The sequence below is a fragment of the Lathamus discolor genome, chromosome Z (assembly GCF_037157495.1).
Source record: "Lathamus discolor isolate bLatDis1 chromosome Z, bLatDis1.hap1, whole genome shotgun sequence".
In the NCBI taxonomy this organism is placed as follows: Eukaryota; Metazoa; Chordata; class Aves; order Psittaciformes; family Psittacidae; genus Lathamus; species Lathamus discolor.
Window position 1 is genome coordinate 111,736,454 of NC_088909.1, and position 24,936 is coordinate 111,761,389.

Sequence of the window (24,936 nt, forward strand, 5' to 3'; positions counted from 1 at the left end):
TCAAATCCATCCTTTACTTGTCTTCACAGGGGCGAGCTCGGGACGCGCGGTATAAAAATCTCTGTATGTACAGTCGCGGCGATCCTGAATTCGGGAGCGCTTCGGTTGGGATCCACAGGGAAAAACAAGTGCTCGGTACGGGGGTCGGGTCGGTTTGAAACCTGGCGTCAAAAGCTCAGCTTTTAGGGAAAGGGCGAGGGTCGGTAGTTAAAAAAAGGTAGTTTTGCGTCGCAGGAGACAAAATAAAGTCGCTTTTCCGGGTGGGATATGTACATGGGGAACAGGAGTCTAGAAAAGGCATTGGTTTTAATGCTATCCAAAGCTGTCGATGTGCGCGGCTCCGCTGCGTCCTGCGACGGAAGGCCGAAGGAGAAAAGTGCCTCTGCCCCTCGGGAAGCTCCTCCCGGGACGAGCCAGTTCCAGGAACCTGGAAAACAGACGGGAATGCTCGGTTTTCCCTGCGGAAAAAGGCCTTTTCCTGGCGCAGCCCCACACCGAAGGCGCTGCCCGCACGCAGCGCCCGTCGCCCCACAGCAGCCGTGGCCTCCAGGCGCCTGCGGAAGGGTCTGAGCACAGCGTGGGGGGGTGCGATGGGATCGGTGTTGGGAATGGGAATGGGAATGGGGATGGGATGGGATGGGATGGGATGGGGATGGGATGGGGATGGGGATGGGATGGGATGGGGATGGGATGGGGATGGGGATGGGATGGGGATGGGGATGGGATGGGGATGGGATGGGGATGGGATGGGGATGGGATGGGGATGGGATGGGGATGGGATGGGGATGGGATGGGGATGGGGATGGGATGGGCATGGGATGGGCATGGGATGGGCATGGGATGGGCATGGGATGGGGATGGGATGGGGATGGGATGGGGATGGGATGGGGATGGGGATGGGGATGGGATGGGATGGGGATGGGATGGGGATGGGATGGGGATGGGATGGGGATGGGGATGGGGATGGGGATGGGATGGGCATGGGATGGGCATGGGATGGGCATGGGATGGGGATGGGATGGGGATGGGATGGGGATGGGATGGGGATGGGGATGGGGATGGGATGGGATGGGGATGGGGATGGGATGGGGATGGGATGGGGATGGGGATGGGATGGGGTGACCGGGGAAGGAATGGTGCCCGCGGCGCGGCGCTGGGTGAAGCACAACCGCTGCAGTGGGGCGTGCGGTGCGGCCGGCAGCACGCAGAGCCTGCAGGCTGCATACAGATACACATATACATATATAATATAGAGATAGAGATAGAGAGATGTAGATATAGATACATAGGTATAGGTATATAGATATAGATACATAGGTATAGGTATATAGATATAGATAGATATATAGATATATACATATAGATATATCGAGAGATCTAGATATATCGAGATCTGGATATATGTATAGATATATAGATATAGATATATAGGTGTATAGATGTATAGATATAGATATATAGGTGTATAGATGTATAGATATAGATACATAGAGATATAGAGATATAGATATAGAGATGTAGAGATATACAGATACATAGATACAGGTATAGGTATATAGATATATAGGTATAGATAAAGATATACAGATACAGGTATATAGGTATAAATATATAGGTACAGATATAGATATATAGATATATAGATATAGATGTATACATATAGATATATAGATGTAGATATATATAGATATACAGATATAGAAGGAGATAGATACAGAGATATAGAGAGATATATAGATGTATAGATGCATATAGATATAGAGAGAGATATATAGATACAGATATAGAGATATATAGAGATATATAGATGTATAGATATAAATATAGATATATATAGATATATAGATATAGATAAAGATATATATAGATATATATAGATAGATAGATATAGATATATAGAGATATATATATCTATCTACATCTATATATATAGATATATAGATATAGACAGATATAGATATACAGATATATAGATATAGATAAAAATATACAGATATATATAGATATACACATATATAGATACAGATATAGATATAGATAGATATAGATATGCATATATAGATAGATATAGATATACATATATAGACAGACATAGATATAGACAGGTATAGCTATACACATACAGATGGATACATAGACAGGTGTAGGTATGTAGATGTAGATGAAGCTGAGAAACTGCCATGTAAAAGACACCGTGATGTCGGGGGTGCCTTCGGGGCGCCCGCGGTTATGGGGTCTGGCAGCAGGAACACGGAGCAAGCGGGGCTTTGACGGCACGAAACGCCAAAATCGCCGGCATTCCCACATCCCGGAAAACGCCGGGATCCGGGAGCCCAGCGGCCGGCGCATCCCTCACGGACACGATTCCAGCCCGGCCCCGGGGGCAGCATCAGCACCGGGATCCTGCTCTTGCCATAGCGGGGAGCCACGGAGCCATCCCCGCTGCGGGCTATGGGGCAGGACCCGCCTGGAGCCCCACATCAAGGGGGTGCAAACACCCCAGCGGAGCCAAGGGGAATGAAGGGATCCCTATGGAACCGCGGCATCCACGGGCATGGAAAACCGCATGGAGAGGTCGGTTCACCCCATTGATCCCAAAGGGTGGAAAAGGGAATCCCTGTGCCTGCTTCTCCCCATTGATCCCAAAGGGTGGAAAAGGGAATCCCTGTGCCTGCTTCACCCCATTGATCCCAAAGGGTGGAAAAGGGAATCCCTGTGCCCGCTCCACCCCATTGATCCCAAAGGGTGGAAAAGGGAATCCCTGTGCCTGCTTCACCCCATTGATCCCAAAGGGTGGAAAAGGGAATCCCTGTGCCTGCTTCACCCCATTGATCCCAAAGGGTGGAAAAGGGAATCCCTGTGCCTGCTTCTCCCCATTGATCCCAAAGGATGGAAAGGGGAATCCCTATGAGTGCTTCACCCTATTGATCCCAAAGGATGGGGAACGGAATCCGTGTGCCCGCTTCACCCCATTGATCCCAAAGGATGCAAAGGGGAATCCCTGTGCCCGCTTCTCCCCATTGATCCCAAAGGATGGAAAACGGAATCCCTATGAGTGCTTCTCCCCATTGATCCCAAAGGATGCAAAGGGGAATCCCTGTGCCCGCTTCTCCCCATTGATCCCAAAGGATGGAAAGGGGAATCCCTATGAGTGCTTCTCCCCATTGATCCCAAAGGATGCACAGGGGAATCCCTGTGCCCGCTGCACCCCATTGATCCCAAAGGATGGAAAAGGGAATCCCTATGAGTGCTTCACCCCATTGATCCCAAAGGATGGGGAACGGAATCCGTGTGCCCGCTCCACCCCATTGATCCCAAAGGGTGGAAAGGGAATCCCTGTGCCTGCTTCACCCCATTGATCCCAAAGGATGGAAAAGGGAATCCCTGTGCCTGCTTCTCCCCATTGATTCCAAAGGACAAGAAAAGGGATTCCCTGTGCCCGCTTCTCTCCACTGATCCCAAAGGATGGAAAGGGGAATCCCTGTGCCCGCTTCTCCCCATTGATCCCAAAGGATGGAAAAGGGAATCCCTATGAGTGCTTCAACCCCATTGATCCCAAAGGATGGAAAAGGGAATCCCTGTGCCTGCTTCTCCCCATTGATCCCAAAGGATGGAAAAGGGAATCCCTGTGCCCGCTTCTCCCCATTGATCCCAAAGGATGGAAAAGGGAATCCCTATGAGTGCTTCACCCCATTGATCCCAAAGGATGCAAAAGGGAATCCCAAAGGATGGAAAAGGGAATTCCTATGAGTGCTTCACCCCATTGATCCCAAAGGATGGGGAACGGAATCCGTGTGCCTGCTCCACCCCATTGATCCCAAAGGATGGAAAGGGGAATCCCTATGAGTGCTTCACCCCATTGATCCCAAAGGATGCAAAAGGGAATCCCAAAGGATGGAAAAGGGAATTCCTATGAGTGCTTCACCCCACTGATCCCAAAGGATGGAAAGGGGAATCCCTGTGCCCGCTTCTCCCCATTGATCCCAAAGGATGGAAAGGGGAATCCCTGTGCCCGCTTCTCCCCACTGATCCCAAAGGATGGAAAGGGGAATCCCTATGAGTGCTTCTCCCCATTGATCCCAAAGGATGCAAAGGGGAATCCCTGTGCCCGCTCCACCCCATTGATCCCAAAGGATGGAAAAGGGAATCCCTGTGCCTGCTTCTCCCCATTGATCCCAAAGGACGGAAAGGGGAATCCCAAAGGACGCACAGGGAATCCCTGTGCCCGCTGCACCCCACTGATGCCAAGGAAGGGGACGGGGCCCCCGCTCCCCCCGGTACCGCTGCGCACGAGGACGCTGGCACTGGGGCCCTCCGGCGCGGGCCGGGTCCCTCACCCGCTCCTACGCCTCCGCTGCAGGATCGGCGTCCGCGGCCCGGGACAGGCTGTCGGCCATCAGTGCCTCCTCCAGCCTCCTGCGCACCTGCTGCACGCGCTGCTCCTGCTTCCTGCGGGGGCTGCATCCATCGCGGCTGCGCGGGCACCCGCCGGGAAGGGCGAGCGGCGGAGACGCAGCCCCCCAGCGCCCCTCACGGGACGGTGCTGCCCTTGTGCCCCCCTTGTGTTCCCCTTGTGTTCCCTTTCCATTCCCTTTGCATCCCCTTTGCCTTCCCTTTCCATTCCTGCCCCTTTCCATTCCCCTTCCATCCCCTTTGCGCTCCCTTTCCCTTCCCTTTCCATTCCCCTTGCACTCTGTTCGCATTCCCTCTGCATCCCCTTTTCCATTCCCTTTCCCTTCCCTTTCCATTCCCTTTGCATCCCCTCTGCATCCCCTTTCCCTTCCCTTCCCCTTCCCTTCCCCTTTCCTTCCCCTTTCCTTTCCCTTTCCTTCCCCTTTCCTTTCCCTTTCCATTCCCCTTCCATTCCCTTCCCTTTCCCTTCCCTTTCCCTTTCCTTTCCCTTCCCTTTCCCTTTCCTTTCCCTTCCCTTCCCCTTCCTTTCCCTTTCCCTTCCCCTTCCCTTTCCTTTCCCTTCCCTTTCCCTTCCCTTTCCCTTCCTTTCCCTTTCCCTTTCCCTTCCCCTTTCCTTCCCCTTCCCTTTCCCTTCCCTTTCCCTTCCTTTCCCTTTCCCCTTCCCTTCCCCTTCCCTTTCCTTCCCTTTCCCTTCCCCTTTCCTTCCCCTTCCCTTTCCCTTCCCTTTCCCTTTCCCTTTCCCTTCCCTTTCCCTTCCTTTCCCTTCCCTTTCCCTTCCTTTCCCTTTCCCTTTCCCTTCCCTTTCCCTTCCCCTTTCCCTTCCCTTTCCCTTCCCCTTTCCTTCCCCTTCCCTTTCCCTTCCCTTTCCCTTTCCCTTTCCCTTCCCTTTCCCTTCCTTTCCCTTCCCTTTCCCTTCCTTTCCCTTTCCCTTTCCCTTCCCTTTCCCTTCCTTTCCCTTCCCTTTCCCTTCCTTTCCCTTTCCCTTTCCCTTCCTTTCCCTTCCCTTTCCCTTCCTTTCCCTTTCCCTTTCCCTTCCCTTTCCCTTCCCCTTTCCTTTCCCTTTCCATTCCCCTTGCATTCCCTTTCCCTTCCCTTTCCCTTCCCTTCCCTTTCCCTTCCCTTTCCCTCTCCTTTCCCTTTCCCTTCCCTTTCCCTCTCCTTTCCCTTCCCTTTCCCTTTCCCTTCCCTTTCCCTTCCCTTTCCCTTCCCCTTCCCTCTTCTTTCCCTCTCCTTTCCCTTTCCCTTCCCTTTCCCTTCCCCTTCCCTTCCCCTCCCCTTCCCTCCTTTGGGGCAGCTCCCTACAAAACGCAGCAGGACATGCCCACCACGAGCGCAGCGGGGGGGGGGGGCTCAAAGCCCCTCTTGCACCGGGAGCACCGGGAGCAGCTCCGGCCCCGCTCCATGATCCCGCTCCATCCCATGGGGCGCCCCCCGGGCGGCAGCGGGGGAGCGAACCCGGGTTTTGGTGTGAGTTCAGGGGGGTTTGGGTCAGCGCCGGGCGCGGGGGGCAACGTTCGGCGCTCCGGTGACAGCAGGGAACAAAAGCTCCTCCTCGGAGGCGCTCCCAATGGAACACGAACGCTGCACCAGGGTCGGGTTGGGTTGGGGATGGGTTGGGGTTAGGGATGGGGTTGGGGTTAGGGTTGGGGTTGGGTTGGGGTTGGGGTTAGGATTGGGTTGGGGTTAGGGATGGGGTTAGGGTTGGGGTTGGGTTAGGTTGGGGTTGGGTTGGGGTTGGGGTTGGGTTGGTGTTGGGGTTAGGGTTGGGGTTAGGGATGGGGTTGGGGTTGGGGTTGGGTTAGGGTTGGGTTGGGGTTGGGTTGGGGTTGGGTTAGGGTTGGGTTGGGTTAGGGTTAGGGTTGGGGTTGGGGTTGGGGTTAGAGTTGGGGTTGGGTTACGGTTGGGTTAGGGTTGCGGTTAGGGTTGGGTTAGGGTTAGGTTAGGGTTAGGTTAGGGTTCAGGTTGGGGTTGTGGTTTGGGTTGGGTTTGGGGTTAGCTTTGGGTTAGGGCTGAGTTAGGGTTAGGGTTGGGGTTGGGTTAGGGGTTATGGTTAGGGTTGCGGTTAGGTTTAGGGTTAGGGTTGTGGTTGGGGTTGGTTTTGGGTTGGGGTTAGGGTTAGGGTTAGGGTTGGGGTTAGGTTAGGGTTAGGGTTAGGCGTTATGGTTAGGGTTAGGGGTTAGGGTTAGGGGTTAGGCATTAGGGTTAGTGTTGGGGTTGGGGTTAGGGTTGCGGTTGGGGTTAGGGTTGGTGTTGGGATTGCGTTATGGTTGGGTTAGGGTTAGGCTTAGGGGTTATGGTTAGGGTTGGGGTTAAGTTTAGGGTTAGCGTTGGGGTTGGGTTACGGTTGGGTTAGCGTTAGGGTTGTGTTAGGTTTGAGGTTGGGGTTTGAGGTTGGGGTTAGGGGTTAGGGTTAGGGTTGGGGATGGGTTAGGAGTTAGGGTTTGTTTTAGGGTTAGGGTTAGGCTTAGGGGTTATGGTTAGGGTTGGGGTTAAGTTTAGGGTTAGGGTTGGGGTTGGTTTATGGTTGGGTTAGCGTTAGGGTTGTGTTAGGTTTGGGGTTGGGGTTATGGGTGGGGTTAGGTTTGGGGTTGGGTTTAGGGGTTAGGAGTTAGGGTTGCTTTTAGGGTTAAGGTTGAGTTTGTGGTTTGCATTGGGTTAGGGTTAGGGTTAGGATTGCGGTTGGTTTTGGTTTAGGGTTGGGGTTGGGGTTGGGGTTAGGGTTAGGGTTGCTTTTAGGGTTAGGATTGAGTTTGAGGTTTGCATTGGGTTAGGGTTAGGGTTCGGGTTGGGGTTAGGGTTGGGTTTGGTTTTGGTTTAGGGTTGGGGTTGGGGTTGGGGTTAGGGTTGGGTTTGGTTTAGGGTTGGGGTTAGGTTTGGGGTTGGGTTTAGGGGTTAGGAGTTAGGGTTGCTTTTAGGGTTAGGATTGAGTTTGAGGTTTGCATTGGGTTAGGGTTAGGGTTGGGGTTGGGGTTAGGGTTAGGGTTAGGATTGTGGTTGGTTTTGGTTTAGGGTTAGGTCTGGGGTTGGGGTTGGTTTTGGTTTCCATCATTGCGCATTCGCCCCTAAGGACCACGGTCTCCGGTGCCCCCGCGCCGCTGCTGCCCGTGCCCCGCGCTCGGGTGCTCGGCGCCGTCCCTGCCAAGCGGCCCCATCCCCGGGCTCATCCTGCGGGGTCCCCCGGGCCCCCCCTGCGCTCCCTGCCCCGGAATGTGGCACACGCGGGATCAGCAGCCGATCCCGAAACGTCCGTAAGGAAACCGGGATGGGCAGGGCCCGATCCTGACCGCGGCCGCTCTTTTGGGGCACAAAGCGTGGGTTTTGGGTGCACCCGGCTCCTGTTTGCGTTCAGCGCCTGCTGCAGGCAGGAGGGCTCCTGCGCGGCCGCGTGAGGGCAGGGGCACCCCAGCATCGTCCCCTCCACAGCACTGCGCCCACATCAGCCCCATTCCAAACCCCATTCCCGACCCCATTCCCGGCCCCATTCCTGGCCCCATTCCTGGCCCCATTCCCGGCCCCATTCCTGGCCCCATTCCTGGCCCCATTCCAAACCCCATTCCCGACCCCATTCCCGGCCCCATTCCTGGCCCCATTCCTGGCCCCATTCCAAACCCCATTCCCGACCCCATTCCAAACCCCATTCCTGACCCCATTCCTGGCCCCATTCCCGACCCCATTCCAAACCCCATTCCCAGCCCATTCCAAACCCCATTCCTGACCCCATTCCTGACCCCATTCCTGACCCCATTCCTGACCCCATTCCAAACCCCATTCCCAACCCCATTCCCGGCCTTATCCTGCTCACAGCGCTGATCCCAGTGGGTCCCTGTGCCGCCTCTTGACACTCACTGTATGTGCCCCCCCCCCCACCATATATGCCCTGCCCTTCACCATATGTGCCCTCCACAACATGTGTCCCTCACCATACGTGCCCCCCCCACCATACATACCCCCCCTTCACCATACGTAGCCCCCTCACCATATGTACACCCCTCACCATATGTACCCCCCCACTCCCCATATATAACCCCCCAAACGTACCCCCATATGTACCCCCCCACCATATGTACTCCCCACCATATGTACCTCCTCTCCACCATATGCACCCTCCTTTCACCATATGTACCCCCCCACCATATGTGCTTCCCCCACCATATGTACCCCCCCACCATATGCACCCCCCCTTCACCATATGTCCCCCCCATATGTACCCCCCAATATGTCCCCCCCCATATGTAGCCCCCCATATGTACCCCCCCATATGTACTCCCCCTTCACCATATGCAACCCCCTACCATATGTACCCCCCGCACCATACATACCCCCCCTTCACCATATGTCCCCCCCCACCATACGTACCCCCCCAATATGTACCCCCCCACCATATGTACCCCCCCAATATGTACCCCCCCACCATATGTACCCCCCCAATATGTACCCACCCATATGTACCCCAATATATACCCCCTTTCACCATATGTACCCCCCCCAATACGTACCCCCCCATATGTACCCTCCCCACCATATGTACCCCCCCAATATGTCCCCCCCATATGTACCCCCCCAATATGTACCCCCCTTCACCATACGTACCCCCCCTTCACCATATGTACCCCCCCCACTCCCCATATATAACCCTGCATATGTACCCCCCCATATGTACCCCCCCACCATATGACACCCCCAATATGAACCCCCCGATATGTACCCCAATATGTACCCCCCTTCACCATATGTACCCCCCCCTTCACCATATGTACCCCCCCCACTCCCCATATATAACCCACCATATGTACCCCCCCAATATGTACCCCCCAATATGTACCCCAATATGTACCCCCCCACCATATGTACCCCCCCAGTATGTACCCCCCATATGTACCCCAATATGTACCCCCCTTCACCATGTGTACCCCCCTTCACCATACGTACCCCCCCACCATACGTACTCCCCCAATATGTACCCCCCCACCATATGTACCCCCCAAATATGTACCCCCCCATATGTACCCCAATATGTACCCCCTTCACCATATGTGCCCCCCCCACCATACGTACCCCCCCAATACGTACCCCCCCAATACGTACCCTCCCCATGCGTGCCCCCGCTCACCGTATGTCGTCGTCGGTGACGAGGAAGGCCCTGCAGAGCGGCTGCGCCGTGTTCAGCCACACGCCCGGGTTCTTCTCGGCGGCGGCCGAGAGCTGCCCGGTGATGGGCGCCGCGCTCGTGTGCAGGGCGCTGGCCACCGCCGGCAGCACCGCGCCGCCCGCGCCGCCGGGGCCCAGCCCTGTGCCGGGGGGGGCCGCTCACCTACCCGCTGACGGGGCGCGGGGGTACCTGCCCTGCGCGCGCTGCCTATGCTGCTCGTATACTTGTAACACGCGACATATATATATATGGGTACGGTATGCATTATAGCGCAGATATACGTACTTATATATAGTATGCATAGTGTGGATGTATAGTACAGCATTATAGCATACACATATGTAGCGTATGCACAGAGAATATATGTACTTTTAGTACACATACACACACCAGAACATACATACTATATATACCATGTATGTATATAGTATTTATACCATATATATACTTACGCATATGGTTTTAGTATATATATAGTTATATATAAAGTATATATGGATACTATATATGTAGAGAATCATAGAATCATAGAATAGGTAGGGTTGGAAAGGGCCTCAAGATCACCCGGTTCCAACCCCCCTGCATATATATACTATACGTACATACATATAGTACATATATATACTATATATATATTTATAACACATACTATATATGCATATATACACATATATATAGTATATATTATAGCATATGTACACTTCTATCTAGTGTATACATATAGTACATACGAGCTTTTGGTACATATACTAGCATACATATACCATATATATTATATATATTGCATATATATGCCATATATATGCACTTATACACTTTTAGTATATATATAGTTACATATACAGTACTCATATATACTTTATATATAAACATATGCATACCTATATATGCACATATATATACATATATATAGTACATATACATAGTATATACTTACATACGTATAACATATACTACATATACATATATATACATATACGTATTATAGTATATACCTATATATATACTAAACATATACACATATATACTACATATATGATGCCTATGTATTCATATACTTTTATATATATTAAATACATTTATATATATAATATATTCTTATATATATTAAATATAAATGTATTTTTATATATGTAAGAACTTCCTCCTTAGATCCAATCTAAACTTCCCCTGTTTCAGTTTTAACCAGTTACCCCTTGTCCCGTCACTGCAGTCCCTAACAAAGAGTCCCTCCCCTGCATCCCTATAGCCCCCTGTAGCATCCCTAGAGCATCCCCATAGCATCCCTATAGCATCCCTACGGCCCCCTGTGGCATCCCTATGACCCCCTACAGCATCCCTATGGCATCTCAATAGCATCCCTATAGCATCACTATAGCATCCCTATGGCATCTCTATATCATCCCTACAGCATCCCTATATCATCCCTATAGGCCCCCTATAGCAACCCTACAGCATCCCTATGGCATCCCTACAGCATCCCTATAGCATCACTACAGCATCCGTATAGCCCCCTATAGCATCCGTACAGTATCCCTATAGCATCCCTATAGGCCCCCTATAGCAACCCTACAGCATCCCTATAGTATCACTACAGCATCCCTACAGGCCTCCTATAGCATCCCTACAGCATCCCTATATCATCACTACAGCATCCCTATAGCCCCCTATAGCACCCCTACAGTATCTCTATAGCATCCCTATAGGCCCCCTATAGCGACCCTACAGCATCCCTACAGCATCCCTACAGTATCCCTACAGCATCCCTATAGGCCTCCTATAGCATCCCTACAGCATCCCTACAGTATCCGTATAGCATCTCTACAGCATCACTACAGCATCCCTACAGTATCCCTATGGCATCCCTACAGCATCCCTACAGCATCCCTACAGTATCCCTACGGCATCCCTACAGCATCCCTATAGGCCCCCTATGGCACCCCTACACAGCACCCCTATGGCACCCCTACAGGCCCCCTTGAGGCGCTGGAAGCCGCCCTGAGGCCCCGCCGCTGCCTTCCCAATTCCATGCTCCACAGCCCCAACCCGCACAAATTCCCCGCTCCCGATCCCGCGGCAGGGCACGCTCGCGGACGAGGATGCGGACCCCATCTCCAGCCCATCCCACGGGAATGCAATGGGAAACCCCCGGGAGCATCCCTGCGGATCCCCCGCGCCGATGGATGCGGTACCTTGGAGGCCTTTGGGCAGCTCCATGGCCCGGATGATCTCCTCGCTCACGTCGGACGCGCTGAGCCCCTGGAGCCGCTTCTCCCAGAAAAGCTGCAAAGAGACCAGAATTCCAAGGTTTTCCAAGGAAAAAAAACAACCAAAAAACAAGGATTCGGGATCAAACGCAAACCCGGATCAGCCTCAAAGCGGCACCAGGACAAGAGGAGTCCCGGAACCAGCCCTAAGGCCCGTAAAGCGCCACAAGGGCGTTATCCCGCTTCCTAGTGGCATTCCAGGCGTCGGGAATGGGCTCGCTACGGAAGGAGGTGGGATCCGTCGGGATGCAGCACCGGCGCCAATGGGGCTTTGCCATTGGAGATGCAGTGATGGGGGGGGGGGGGGCCTCTCCGGCGCGGTCCGGATCCCGCATTACCTGGATATGGGATCAAATCCTTCCCACCTGGGGAAGGATCCATGGCATTCCCTTCAAGTGGCCTTTTCCATGCAGCAGGGCAGGGATGGACGCCAAGCCATCGGTGCGCATCCCATGGGAAGCGGTTTATTAAAGCCCATCCAGCTCCAATCACTGCCGCCGGCTGATCCCATCCGGCCCGGCCTTGAATCCATGCCCGTATCCATAGGGAGCAGCTTGAGCCTAAGAGCTCATCCCAGTGTCCCCTCTGGCAGGTTCAAGCCATTCCCTTTGTCCTGTCCCTGTGTCCCTTGTCCAAAGGCCCTCTCCGGGATTCCCATAGGATTAATCACTTGGATGCAGGGACCGGGACACAGGGATCGGGATGCAGGGATCGGGATGCAGGGATACCCACCTAACACTGCAGCCATGGCACAGCATCACTGGGATGCAGGGATCGGGACGCAGGGATCGGGATGCAGGGATACCCACCTAACACTGCAGCCATGGCACAGCATCACTGGGACGCAGGGATCGGGATGCAGGGATACCCCTCCAACAGTTCCCCAGCATCGCTCCCAGTTTGCCCTCTTAAGGAATTCTCCCTTCATTCCCCCTTTTTCCTTCCCTATTCCAGCACCGGGAGACCCAGCATTCCAAAATCACGGATCCGCTTCCATAGGATACAGGCACAGGGGAGCACAGCCCCTTTTGCTATGGGGGGTAGGGGACCAGCAATGGCCTTGGCTCCTCTGATCCCTATCGGGATGCACTCGGACGAGGATACCGGTACCCATGGGAATGCCGCAGGGATGCGGGAGCTCCTCACAGGGCCCGGCTCCATCCCTAAGCACGGATGCTCCCGGATGCTCCCAAATGATCCCGGATGCTCCGAGATGCTCCTGGATGTTCCCAGATGCTCCCAAATGATCCCGGATGATTCCAAATGATCCCGGATGCTCCCAAATGATCCCAGATGCTCCAAGATGCTCCTGGATGATCCCAGATGCTCCCAGATGATCCCAAATGATCCCGGATGATCCCAAATGATCCTGGATGATCCCAAATGATCCCAGATGCTCCGAGATGCTCCTGGATGATCCCAGATGCTCCCAGATGATCCCAAATGATCCCGGATGATCCCAAATGATCCTGGATGATCCCAAATGATCCCGGATGCTCCGAGATGATCCCGGATGCTCCCAAAGATGCTCCAAGATGCTCCCAAATGATCTCAAAATGATCCTGGATGATCCAGATGCTCCTGGATGCTCCCAGATGCTCCCAAATGATCCCAGATGTTCGCAGATGATCCAAGATGATCCCAGATCCCAAATGATCCCAGATGCTCCAAGATGATCCCAGATGCGCCAAGATGCCCCGGATGCTCCCAGACAATCCCAAACGTTCCCGGATGCTCCCAGATGTTCCCAGATGCTCCCAAATGCTCCCGGATGCCCCAAGATGCTCCCAGATCCCAAACGATCCCAGATGCTCCAAGATGCTCCAGATGCTCCCAGAGGCTCAGGCAGTAGCATCCATAGATCCCGGTCCGGATTCGGGAGCTCTCCCTCTTAATCCAAGCGGGATATCCCAGATCCCCACGACCGAATGTCCTGGAGAGCCCCCGCATCCCCAGAGCAGGATTCCTGCCGCCGGGATTGAAGCAGCCCTAAAGGCAAGGCCTCGAGCCCAGTGACGGGAATGCCGATGGGATAGGGATAGGGAAGCAGCGCATTCCCAGTCTCCGGATGGGGTTCTCCAACGGCTCCATCCCAGCCTCGCCTGAGCCCCGCATCCTTCCCTTCCCGACGCGCGCATCCCAGATTCAGGAATGCCGAGCAGCACCGCAAGGGACCCCTGGGGCAGGGACGCCCGCATCCCCCCTTCCCTTGCGCCCTGCGATCCTATGGGAATTCTGCTTTTCCCTGTGTTGGAACAGGCAGCAGAGGAAGGCAGAGGCCAGGTGCTCATCCCAAAGGCAGGAATCCTTTCCCATCCGGACAAGAAGGCAGGAATAGCTCGGCCTCTCTACTGCCACCAAACAGAAGCCCATTGGGAGCTGCTCCTATCCCTCGGATGAATCCAAGTCCATTCCCAGTGCTCCCAGCAACGGGAGCCTGCAGGAAGCTGTCGCTCCAAAGGAATCCATCCCCCAAGTCCATTGTTCCTAAGGGAAAAGCATCCCTATATCCTTAACATCCGGCTGCTGTGGGAGGGGGGAATGATTTAGGTAGGGATTAACCAGTGAGAAGCAGAGATTTCACCCGGCCCTTGGCTATTTCCAGGGCTGGAAGCATGGGATGGGATGGGATAGAATGGGGTGGGATGGGGTGGGGTGGGATAGAATGGGATGGGATAGAATGGGGTGGGATGGGGTGGGATGGGATGGGATGGATGGAATGGATGGGATGGATGGGATGAATGTGATGGGATGGGATGGGGTGGGTTAGGGTGGGATGGGATGGGATGGATGGGGTGGGTTAGGGTGGGATGGATGGGATGGGATGGATGGGATGGATGGATGGGATGGGGTGGGATGGGGTGGGTTAGGGTGGGATGGATGGGATGGGATGGGGTGGGTTAGGGTGGGATGGATGGGATGGGATGGATGGGATGGATGGGATGGATGGATGGGATGGGGTGGGATGGGGTGGGTTAGGGTGGGATGGATGGGATGGGATGGGATAGAATGGGGTGGGATGGGGTGGGATAGAATGGGGTGGGATGGATGGGATGGGATGAATGTGATGGGATGGGGTGGGATGGGGTGGGTTAGGGTGGGATGGATGGGATGGGATGGATGGGATGGATGGGATGGGATGGGGTGGGATGGGGTGGGTTAGGGTGGGATGGATGGATGGGATGGATGGGATGGGATGGGGTGGGTTAGGGTGGGATGGATGGGATGGGATGGATGGGATGGATGGGATGGATGGATGGGATGGGATGGGGTGGGTTAGGGTGGGATGGATGGGACGGGATGGATGGGATGGATGGGGTGGGTTAGGGTGGGATGGATGGGGTGGGATGGATGGGATGGGATGGGGTGGGTTAGGGTGGGATGGATGGGATGGGATGGGTTAGGGTGGGATGGATGGGATGGATGGGATGGTATGGATGGGATGGATGGGGTGGGTTAGGGTGGGATGGATGGGATGGATGGGGTGGGTTAGGGTGGGATGGATGGGATGGGATGGATGGGATGGGATGGGGTGGGTTAGGGTGGGATGGATGGGGTGGGATGCCCAGGAGACAGGGGCAATAATCCCGCTGCTGCTGCTCTATTGCATTGGAACAGGCATAGACTGGTGCTTTGAACCCGCAGCACACATTCCCTTCAGGAAGATGACGATGGAGCCAGCAGCATGGTCCCAGCCCCACTCCTTAGCATCTTCCTCCCCTTTGGAATACCAGGAATGAGCCGGAAACCCTCCTTCCCCTTCCTATATCCAGCTGCTGAGCTGCATCCACCACATCCATCCAAGCCTCCGGCATTCCCCTGGTTGGGAAGGAGGTGGGATGTAACCCAGCAACCTCGTTGGGTTCACCCCCGTCCCTCTCTTGGATGATCCCACTGGATCTCAGCCAGGAAGGTGACGTCTCCCAACCCCACCTGGTTTCAGTCTCCAATCCCTAGGGAATGAAAGCACATCCGTGCTGAGAGCTGAATCCCATCTTTCTCCTGCAGAACCATCGGCAAGGAGCCATCTACGGAATGCCGCGCTGGGATCAGGCCTTTTGGACTGAGGACAGAACCATTCCCATGGCCAGGAGTTATTCCTCACACAGAACCTCATTCCAGAACCTTTCCCAATGGAATCCAGTGCAAATCCAGACATCAGGACGCACGAACCCCGTTTACAAGCCTCTTTTAGAGAGCACTCCGGCCTGCAGGCAGGTGATGCTATCGGGGCTGTATCCTGAGGCAAATGCCCTCGTCGGCCACCAAACCAAAGGAATCGCATCCCATAATACTCACTGACCCCCCCCCCCCCCAGCTACCTCTGTAAGGGTACCCTGGAAGCGCCTGAGGGCAATGGGAGCAGCCAGTGCTCAGCCCGCCCATCACTGGGGTTGCCAGGCAACGGAGCCGATGGTGCCTTGGGTACCACGCATCCGGGGCTCAATGGGCGAGGTTTGGGATGGAGCCTGGAAAAGGGCAGTGAGCACGGAGCAGGGGGAGGCAAGAGATCGGATAACGCAAGGATAACGCCGGGATAACGCCGGGATAACGCCGGGATAACGCCGGGATAACACAAGGTTAACGCCAGGATAACGCCAGGATAACACCAGGATAAAGCATGGATATCGCATGGATAACAACGGGACAATGCCAGTATAACGCCAGGGTAACACCAAGACAATGCCAAGATAACGCATGGATAATGCATGGATAACGCCAGAATAACACAAGGATAACACCAGGATAACGCTGGGTTAACACAGGGATAACGCACAGATAACGCCGGGATAACGCAAGGTTAACGCTGGGATAACGCCAGGATAACGCAAGGTTAACGCATGGATAACGTCGGGACAACGCCGGGGTAACACCAAGACAATGCCAGGATAACGCATGGATAACACCAGGGTAACGCTGGGTTAACACAGGGATAACACCAGGATAACGCCGGAATAACGCACAGTTAACGCCAGGATAACACCAGGATAACGCCGGGATAACGCCAGGATAACGCTGGGGTAACGCCGGGATAACGCCAGGATAATGCATGGATAATGCATGGATAACGCCAGAATAACGCAAGGATAACACCAGGATAACGCTGGGTTAACACAGGGATAACGCCAGGATAACGCCGGGATAACGCAAGGTTAACGCCAGGATAACACCAGGATAACGCCGGGATAACGCCAGGATAACGCTGGGGTAATGCCGGGATAATGCAAGGTTAACGCATGGATAACGCCGGACAACGCCAGGATAACGCATGGATAATGCATGGATAACGCCAGAATAACGCAAGGATAACACCAGGGTAACGCTGGGTTAACACAGGGATAACGCCAGGATAACGCCGGGATAACGCAAGGTTAACGCCAGGATAACGCTGGGATAACGCAACGACAACACAAGGATAGGATCAGGATAACACCAGGATAACACAAGGAGAGGATCAAGGGCTCTCCATGGGACACGGACCTGAGCCTTCCGCAGGCACCGGGATAACGGGAAGGGAGCCGGAAGCAAGATTTGCAGCCCAGGTCCATTGGATGCAGGCAGCTCAACTCCCAAGGAATTCCATGAAGGATTCCGTGCCTGGAATAGCTCCGGGGCATTCCAGGGGCTTCCTCTGCTTCCCATCCATCCCTCTCCACGAGGAACGCTCCGCTCCGGATGCGCCCTGAAGCATCCCTGGCCCTTCCGCTGAGCAGGAACGAGGGGAGAAAACGGGATTTTGGGATAAAAGCCAGCATCGCCTAAAGGGGAACGATGGAATTCCACGATTTCTGGAGTACATCCTCAATTCCAGCTCCAATTCCCACTTCCGACTGAACGCATGGCATCCAAATCACTGCATCCAGAAGGCACCATCTCCTGTCAAACCCTATCCAGCCGGGACCGTGCGGGCCGCGCAAGGAAGTTCCTTGGGATGGGATGGGTGCTTTTCCCTTCCGAGATCCATGAGGAATCTCCCAGCATTCCTTTCCCTAGGCTGGTTTAGCAGGGAAAACCCCCTTGGCCACAGTACCCTATGGAGAGGCTCCAAAGGGAGATGTCGAAGCATCCCGAAGCCAACTGCACTTGGCATGCAAAGGGACCTGCATGGATTGGCTGGGGCCGGAATGACAACAGCGGCCCGTATGGATTTATCCCTACGGATTTATCCCTATGGATAGCACAGGCAAGGTGGAACTGGTTCCTCCTTCCCAGAAGGACCAAGGTTTGATGCTGCTGCCATGGATCTCCCCTTTGGCATCATAAGGAGGTCCCCTCACCAATCCCAGGTCATGGAAAGGATTCCCAAGGGCACAGGAGCCGGGATCCCTACGTAAGGGGGAAAGCCAACGGGAATGCTTAGGGAAGGCTGGGAATGCTGCCTTTGGAAAGGGAGAGCCATCCGATCGCAGCAGATGACGATGACGGATACGGAGCAGACACAGGGATGCGGACCTGGAATGCCACAAGCCCGGATTCCCCATGGGATTTGGGGCAAGGATTCCCTACGGGATTTGGGGCAAGGATTCCCTATGGGATTTGGGGCAAGGATTCCCTACGGGATTTGGGGCAAGGACTGGAGAACAAGGGAGGAAGGACACGGAAGGGAGAGCTCAGCATCCCAGCATCCATCCCCACACTGAGCCATGCACAGGTAAGGCTGCACCTAAGAGACCAGTGCTCCATAGGGAACAAAGCCTTCCTGGTAACTTTGGCTCCTCACGGATGCTTTTCCTGCTTTATCCCAACAGATCCCAGCAGGAAAAGAGGCCCTGCCTTGGGCAAACTTGGATGCTCAGCCTCAGCATCAACCCGGATGCGTGCGCGCATCCATGGATGCACACGGGAAGGATGCTCCTGCATCCTCCTGGGTACCACCAGTGCCCTGCGGACAAGGGGAGACTGCTTGGAAAGCACCCGGATCCCAGGAACACCACCGGATCCCAGGAATACCAACAGGAATCCCTTGCTTTCCCGTTTTTCCGTGCGGATTTCCCTGCCAACTCCTGGCCCAAGAAGCCTTTCCCCACCTCTCCCATCTACGTCCACCATCAGCGCTCATAAGGACCAAGGAGCAGGGAATAGCTCCAGGCAGCATTCCAGCTGGGAGCAAAGGCAAGAGGAAAGCATTCCAAGGCACTGCCGGCCCCCCATCTCTCCTGCCTTCAGGGATATTCCACAAGGATATTCCCGACACGGACAAGTGTAGGGCTTGGAAAAGCCATGGGATAAGCATGGGATGCGCATCGGAAGGCGATGGGACCGACGTGGTCCCCTCCTGAACCGCATGGCACCAACAGGGAGCTCAGTGGAGGCCTTGGAACCATCCCAAGACGGCTCCTTCATCTTTCCCGCCTGGATTTAGAGGATGCGGAGGCGGAATTCCCGTCTGTTAGGGGTTACGGCAGCATTCCGGGTGTCTGGATCGCAGGGCAGGGATCCTGCCCCTCTCTGCTCCGGGGGCATTGGGCGCAGCATCCGAAGGCCATGGAGATGCTACGGCTCCAGACGGGCAAAGGAGACCCAAAGCGATGCCCTGATCCAATGGAAATCCCAGTCCAGGATGCACATCGCTCGTTCCATAGGGAAAATCCCGCTTCTCCTCATCCTCATCCCAAAGACCAATCCCATCAACGCACAGGCAGGGAAGAGACGGAGACCTCGGGCAGGACGGGTTCAGGTCACGGGGGTTTCCACATCCACAAGGAGCAGAGGGAAAAACAGGGATGTGATGGGATGCCACGGATTTTCCGCACGGTTTTCCTACGGAAAAGGGGTTATCCCTTGGGAACTGTTTCCTGGGAGCTTCCTTCGGGAAGCTGCACGCATCTGCGAGCACAGCACCAAGGAGCACAGGAACGGCGCCACGGACGCAGGAGCACCATTCCCCATCCGAAACCACCGGCTCTCGAGGAAGGAAAACCCGGTCTGCGCCGCCCCCAGCCCCATCCGAACCCATTCCCATCGGAATCGCCCTGCAATTCCCAACGGGAAGGCCGGGAACACCGGGATGCTCACCTGGCGCGGCTGCTCCATCACCCGCTGGGGGTCGGCCCGCACCTTGTTGCTGGGGTGATTGGTTACCTTGGTAACGGGCTGCTTGAAGATGGAGGCGGTCTGGCGGATGGGCAAGGTGGTGTTGAGGTCCGGCTTTCCCTATGGAAAAACGTGGGGAAAAGAGGGAATGGGAAGGAGTCCCTCTGGGAAAACAGAGGGAAAAGAGCCCTCCAGGGAAACAGGAGGGAAAACAGGGAACGGGAATAGAATCCCATTTGGGAAACAGGAGGAAAAGAGGGAACGGGAATAGAATCCCTATTGGAAAACAGGAGGAAAAGAGGGAATGGGAATAGAATCCCTATTGGAAAACAGGAGGAAAAGAGGGAATGAGAATGAATCCCTATTGGAAAACAGGAGGAAAAGAGGGAATGAGAATGAATCCCTATTGGAAAACAGGAGGAAAAGAGGGAATGGGAATGAATCCCTATTGGGAAACAGGAGGAAAAGAGGGAATGGGAATGAATCCCTATTGGAAAACAGGAGGAAATGAGGGAATGGGAATGAATCCCTATTGGGAAACAGGAGGAAAAGAGGGAATGGGAATAGAATTGCTACTGGGAAACAGAAGGAAAAAAGGGAATGGGAATGAATCCCTATGGGAAAACAAAAGGAAAAAAGCCCTGTTGGAAAACAGAAGGGAAAGAGGAAATGGGAATGAATCCTTAGGGCAAAAGAGGAGGAAAAGAGGATCCAAGTGGGACCCAATGGGATTCCAAGCGGGATCCAAGGGTCCCAAGCAGGACCCAATGGGATTCCAAGTGGGACCCAATGGGATTCCAAGCAGGATCCAATGGTATTCCAAGCAGGATCCAAGGGTCCCAAGCAGGACCCAATGGGATTCCAAGCAGGATCCAATGGGATTCCAAGCAGGATCCAATGGGATTCCAAGCAGGATCCAAGGGTCCCAAGCAGGACCCAATGGGATTCCAAGCGGGACCCAATGGGATTCCAAGCAGGATCCAATGGGATTCCAAGCAGGACCCAATGGGATTCCAAGCAGGATCCAAGGGTCCCAAGCAGGACCCAATGGGATTCCAAGCGGGACCCAATGGGATTCCAAGCAGGATCCAATGGGATTCCAAGCAGGACCCAATGGGATTCCAAGCAGGATCCAATGGGATTCCAAGCGGGACCCAATGGGATTCCAAGCGGTATCCAAGGGTCCCAAGCAGGATCCAATGGGATTCCAAGCGGGACCCGAGCCTCCCCAAGAGGATCCCAAGGGGTCCGGCTGGAAGCAATTCCCGAAGCACGGAATGGGTGGAGGAGTGGGCGTTTTTCCCGGGGGGAAAACGGGCGCATCCCAAACCTTGGTGGGGTTGAGGGCCTCGTTCCGCAGTCTCTGCTTGTTCTTCTGCGCTTTGCCGGGCATCATCTTCCCCGTGCGGAAGTCAAAGCTGCTCAGGTCCACGGCATTCCCGAGGAACCGCGCCAGCTGCGGCTTGCTCCGGAACTTCTTCCCGCTGGGGCTGGCAACAGGGAACAGAGCCCGGTCAGCAGCGAGCGCTCCGCAGGGGAGCCGTGCGATGATCCCAACGGGAATTCTGGGATTTCTCCGCCGGGAGCTCTGGGGTGGCCCCACTGGGAATTCCGGGAAGCGCCCATTTGGGAATTGTGGGATGGACCCATTGGGAACCACCGGATTTCTCCATTGGGAAGTCTGCGATGTTCCCATTGGGAATTCTGGGATGGCTCCCTTGGGAAGTCTAGAACGGCTCCCTTGGGAGCTTTGGGATGGCTCCATTGGGAATTCTGGGATAGCTCCATTTGGAATTCTAGAATGGCTCCACTGGAAATTGTGGGACGGCTCCATTGGGAATTGTGGGACGTTCCCATTGGGAATTCCAGGATTTCTCCATTTGGAATTCTGGGATGTTCCCACTGGGAATTTTGGGATGCCTCCATTGGGAATTCTGCGATGGCTGCATTGGGAGCTCCGGGACGGCTCCAAGGGGAGTTTTGGGATGCCTCCATTGGGAATTCTGGGATGGCTCCATTGGCAGCTTTCCCATTCTATGTTCCCACTTCATTCCAAGGCTTCATGGGATACAGGGATAATCCCTATGGAAGGAGGCTTTCGGCATCCCCTTACACCTCACTTCCTACAAGGGCAATCCCTCTTTCCCTATGGAAAGGACCTGGATCATGGATGTCACCAGCTCCCCACTGGCCCTGGATCAGCTTGAAGCTGCCTTCGTCCCAAAGGATTCCCTAAGGAACACAAAGCAATTCCCATTTTTTTTTTCCCTACGGATCAGAACATTTACCAACATTCCCTCTTTTTTTTTTTTTGGCCGGGTTTTCCCAGCTGGATTCCAATTCCCTGCCCTTTTCCAATTGATTTAGGTTTCCAATGGGAAGCAGCGACGGCAAAAGCAGAGATGGGAAGCAGGGATGGGGAGACGGGAGCCTTCCCATAGGAAACCCCCTGGGAAAAGCACTTCTTAGCAGGGTTTTCATGGAAAACCACGGATGAGGACCCAAGGGAAGGATCTGGGAAGCGTTTCCACCCCTTTCCTCTTTCCATTGGGAATTCCCAACCCAAGCATGGAGCCATGGAATGGTTTGGCTTGGAAAAGGGCCTGAAGCTCATCCGGGTCCTACAGGGACACCTTCCAGGTCATTCCAAGCCCCATCCCTATTCCCTATTCCCTATTCCCTATTCCCTATTGGGAATGCCGCCCTCTTCTCCATCCAGAGGAAGGTTTCCCTATTGGAACAGGCAGAGCTTGAAGCTCCCTTCCAAGCCACGGCATTCCAGGATTCCATCCCCTTCATTCCCGTTCTGCTTCCCATCGCTGCAGTCAATGAAGGCAAATCCAAGCCTTTTCCTGGGGTTTTGGAGGTGTTTTCACATCCCAACGTCATTCCTGGCAAAACAACCAGGAAAACCTGGGAATCCTGGGAATTAGGAGGGCTTTCCCGAAGTCTGGAATCCCGAAAACACCTGGATAGGAATAAACTGAAGGGCTCACCCTAAGGAAAGACCTGAAGCTCTTTGGCCTTCCCTCCATGGACCAGATCCCGGCAGGGATGCGGAAAGAGATCCCACGGACCAGATCCCAATAGGAAGTGCGTGCCTTGAAGAACTGAATCCAAACCCAGGCCCAAAGTGCCCTGGAGCAAAGGGGCAGGGAAAGGCCCAAAGCATTCCCGAAAGCAGGAATCTGAGTCATAACTGAGGAGGGCTCAGTAAGGGCCAGGTTAAGCAGTGATGGAGCAGGCGGGCACTAGGACCCTGTTACCGGAGCTATGAGGGGGGCACTAGGACCCTGTTACCGGAGCCATAGGAGGGGGGGGCACTAGGACCCTGTTACCGGAGCCATAGCAGGGGGGCACTAGGACCCTGTTACCGGAGCCATGAGGGGGGCACTAGGACCCTGTTACCGGAGATATGGGGGGGGCACTAGGACCCTGTTACCGGAGCCATAGCAGGGGGGCACTAGGACCCTGTTACCGGAGCTATGGGGGGGGCACTAGGACCCTGTTACCGGAGCCATGAGGGGGGCACTAGGACCCTGTTACCGGAGCCATGAGGGGGGCACTAGGACCCTGTTACCGGAGCCAGGAGGGGGGCTCAGCTCCGCTCCCGTTATCCCCGTTATCCCCGTTATTCCCGTTGCCATTCCCGTTGCCGTTCCCGTCGCCGTTCCCGGCGCTCCCGTACCTGAAGTAGTAGACATCGCTCTTGCCGGCGCTCAGCCCCGACTTCCGGATCACCTCCTCCTTCTTCCAGCCCGGCGGCAGCGCGGGGCACTCCATGCGGCCCTGCCGCTCCATGCGGGCCGGAACCGGAACCGACACCGACGACAGCGGAACCGGAACCGGAACCGGGATCTTTGCTCCCCTCCCCCACCCCCTTTTCCCCTCCCCTCCCCCTCCCCCTCCCCCCCCCCCCCCCGCTCCCGCGCGCGCGGGGCCGGGCCCCGCTGGCGATGGCGGCGGAGCCGGAAGTGGGCGCAGGGTGCCCGGGGGCGGGGCCTCTAGGGGAAGGCTTAGCTGCGATTGGTTGAGAGGGGGGAAGGAGGCGGGGCCTGAACGGTAATACGGAGTTTCTATTGGGTGAGATGGGGAAGGAGGCGGGGATTGTAGGGAAAAGCGGAGCTGCCATTGGTTGAGAAGGGGAAGGAGGGTGGGGGGAGTGCGGTCAGTGGGGTCAATGGGGGCTATGGGGCTATGGGGGTATGGGGCTATGGGGGCTATGGGGGCTATGGGGCTATGGGGCTATGGGGCTATGGGGCTATGGGGGCTATGGGGCTATGGGGCTATGGGGGCTATGGGGGCTATGGGGCTATGGGGGCTATGGGGGCTATGGGGCTATGGGGGCTATGGGGCTATGGGGCTATGGGGTCAATGGGGGCTATAGGGGCTATGGGGCTATGGGGGCTATGGGGCTATGGGGGCTATGGGGCTATGGGGCTATGGGGCTATGGGGTCAATGGGGGCTATAGGGGCTATGGGGCTATGGGGGCTATGGGGCTATGGGGGCTATGGGGCTATGGGGGCTATGGGGCTATGGGGTCAATGGGGGCTATGGGGGCTATGGGGTCAATGGGGGCTATGGGGGCTATGGGGTCAATGGGGGCTATAGGGGCTATGGGGGCTATGGGCCTATGGGGCTATGGGGGCTACGGGGTATGGGGGCTATGGGGCTATGGAGCTATGGGGGCTATGGGGCTATGGGGGCTATGGGGCTATGGGGGTATGGGGCTATGGGGCTATGGGGGTATGGGGCTATAGGGGTATGGGGGTATGGGGGCTATGGGGGCTATGGGGTCATGGGGTATGGGGCTATGGGGGCTATGGGGCTATGGGGCTATGGGGGCTATGGGGGCTATGGGGGCTATGGGGGCTATGGGGCTATGGGGGCTATGGGGGGTATGGGGCTATGGGGGCTATGGGGCTATGGGGCTATGGGGGCTATGGGGCTATGGGGGCTATGGGGCTATGGGGCTATGGGGGCTATGGGGTCAATGGGGGCTATAGGGGCTATGGGGGCTATGGGGCTATGGGGGCAATGGGGGCTATGGGGCTATGGGGGCTATGGGGCTA

General features: G+C 55.1%; 1 protein-coding gene across 2 annotated transcripts; it reads right to left on the reverse strand.

The window, feature by feature from the left end:
• Positions 1-23,731, reverse strand: LOC136005323 (methyl-CpG-binding domain protein 2-like). Of its 2 annotated transcripts, XR_010608757.1 has the most exons (8): positions 23,552-23,731; positions 21,194-21,353; positions 19,846-19,983; positions 11,755-11,845; positions 9,524-9,701; positions 4,338-4,449; positions 274-427; positions 1-179 (listed from the first exon to the last, which is right to left on the reverse strand). XR_010608757.1 is itself a non-coding variant. In XM_065662711.1 (7 exons), the coding sequence occupies exons 1-6, from the start codon at positions 23,662-23,664 to the stop codon at positions 4,344-4,346; spliced, it is 786 nt and encodes a 261-aa protein (XP_065518783.1). In that variant the 5' UTR covers positions 23,665-23,731; the 3' UTR covers positions 1-427; positions 4,338-4,343. The 2 variants fall into 2 exon arrangements, 1 of the variants encoding a protein (XP_065518783.1); XM_065662711.1 differs by having other exon boundaries at positions 1-427.
• Between the last annotated feature and the right edge of the window lie 1,205 nt (positions 23,732-24,936).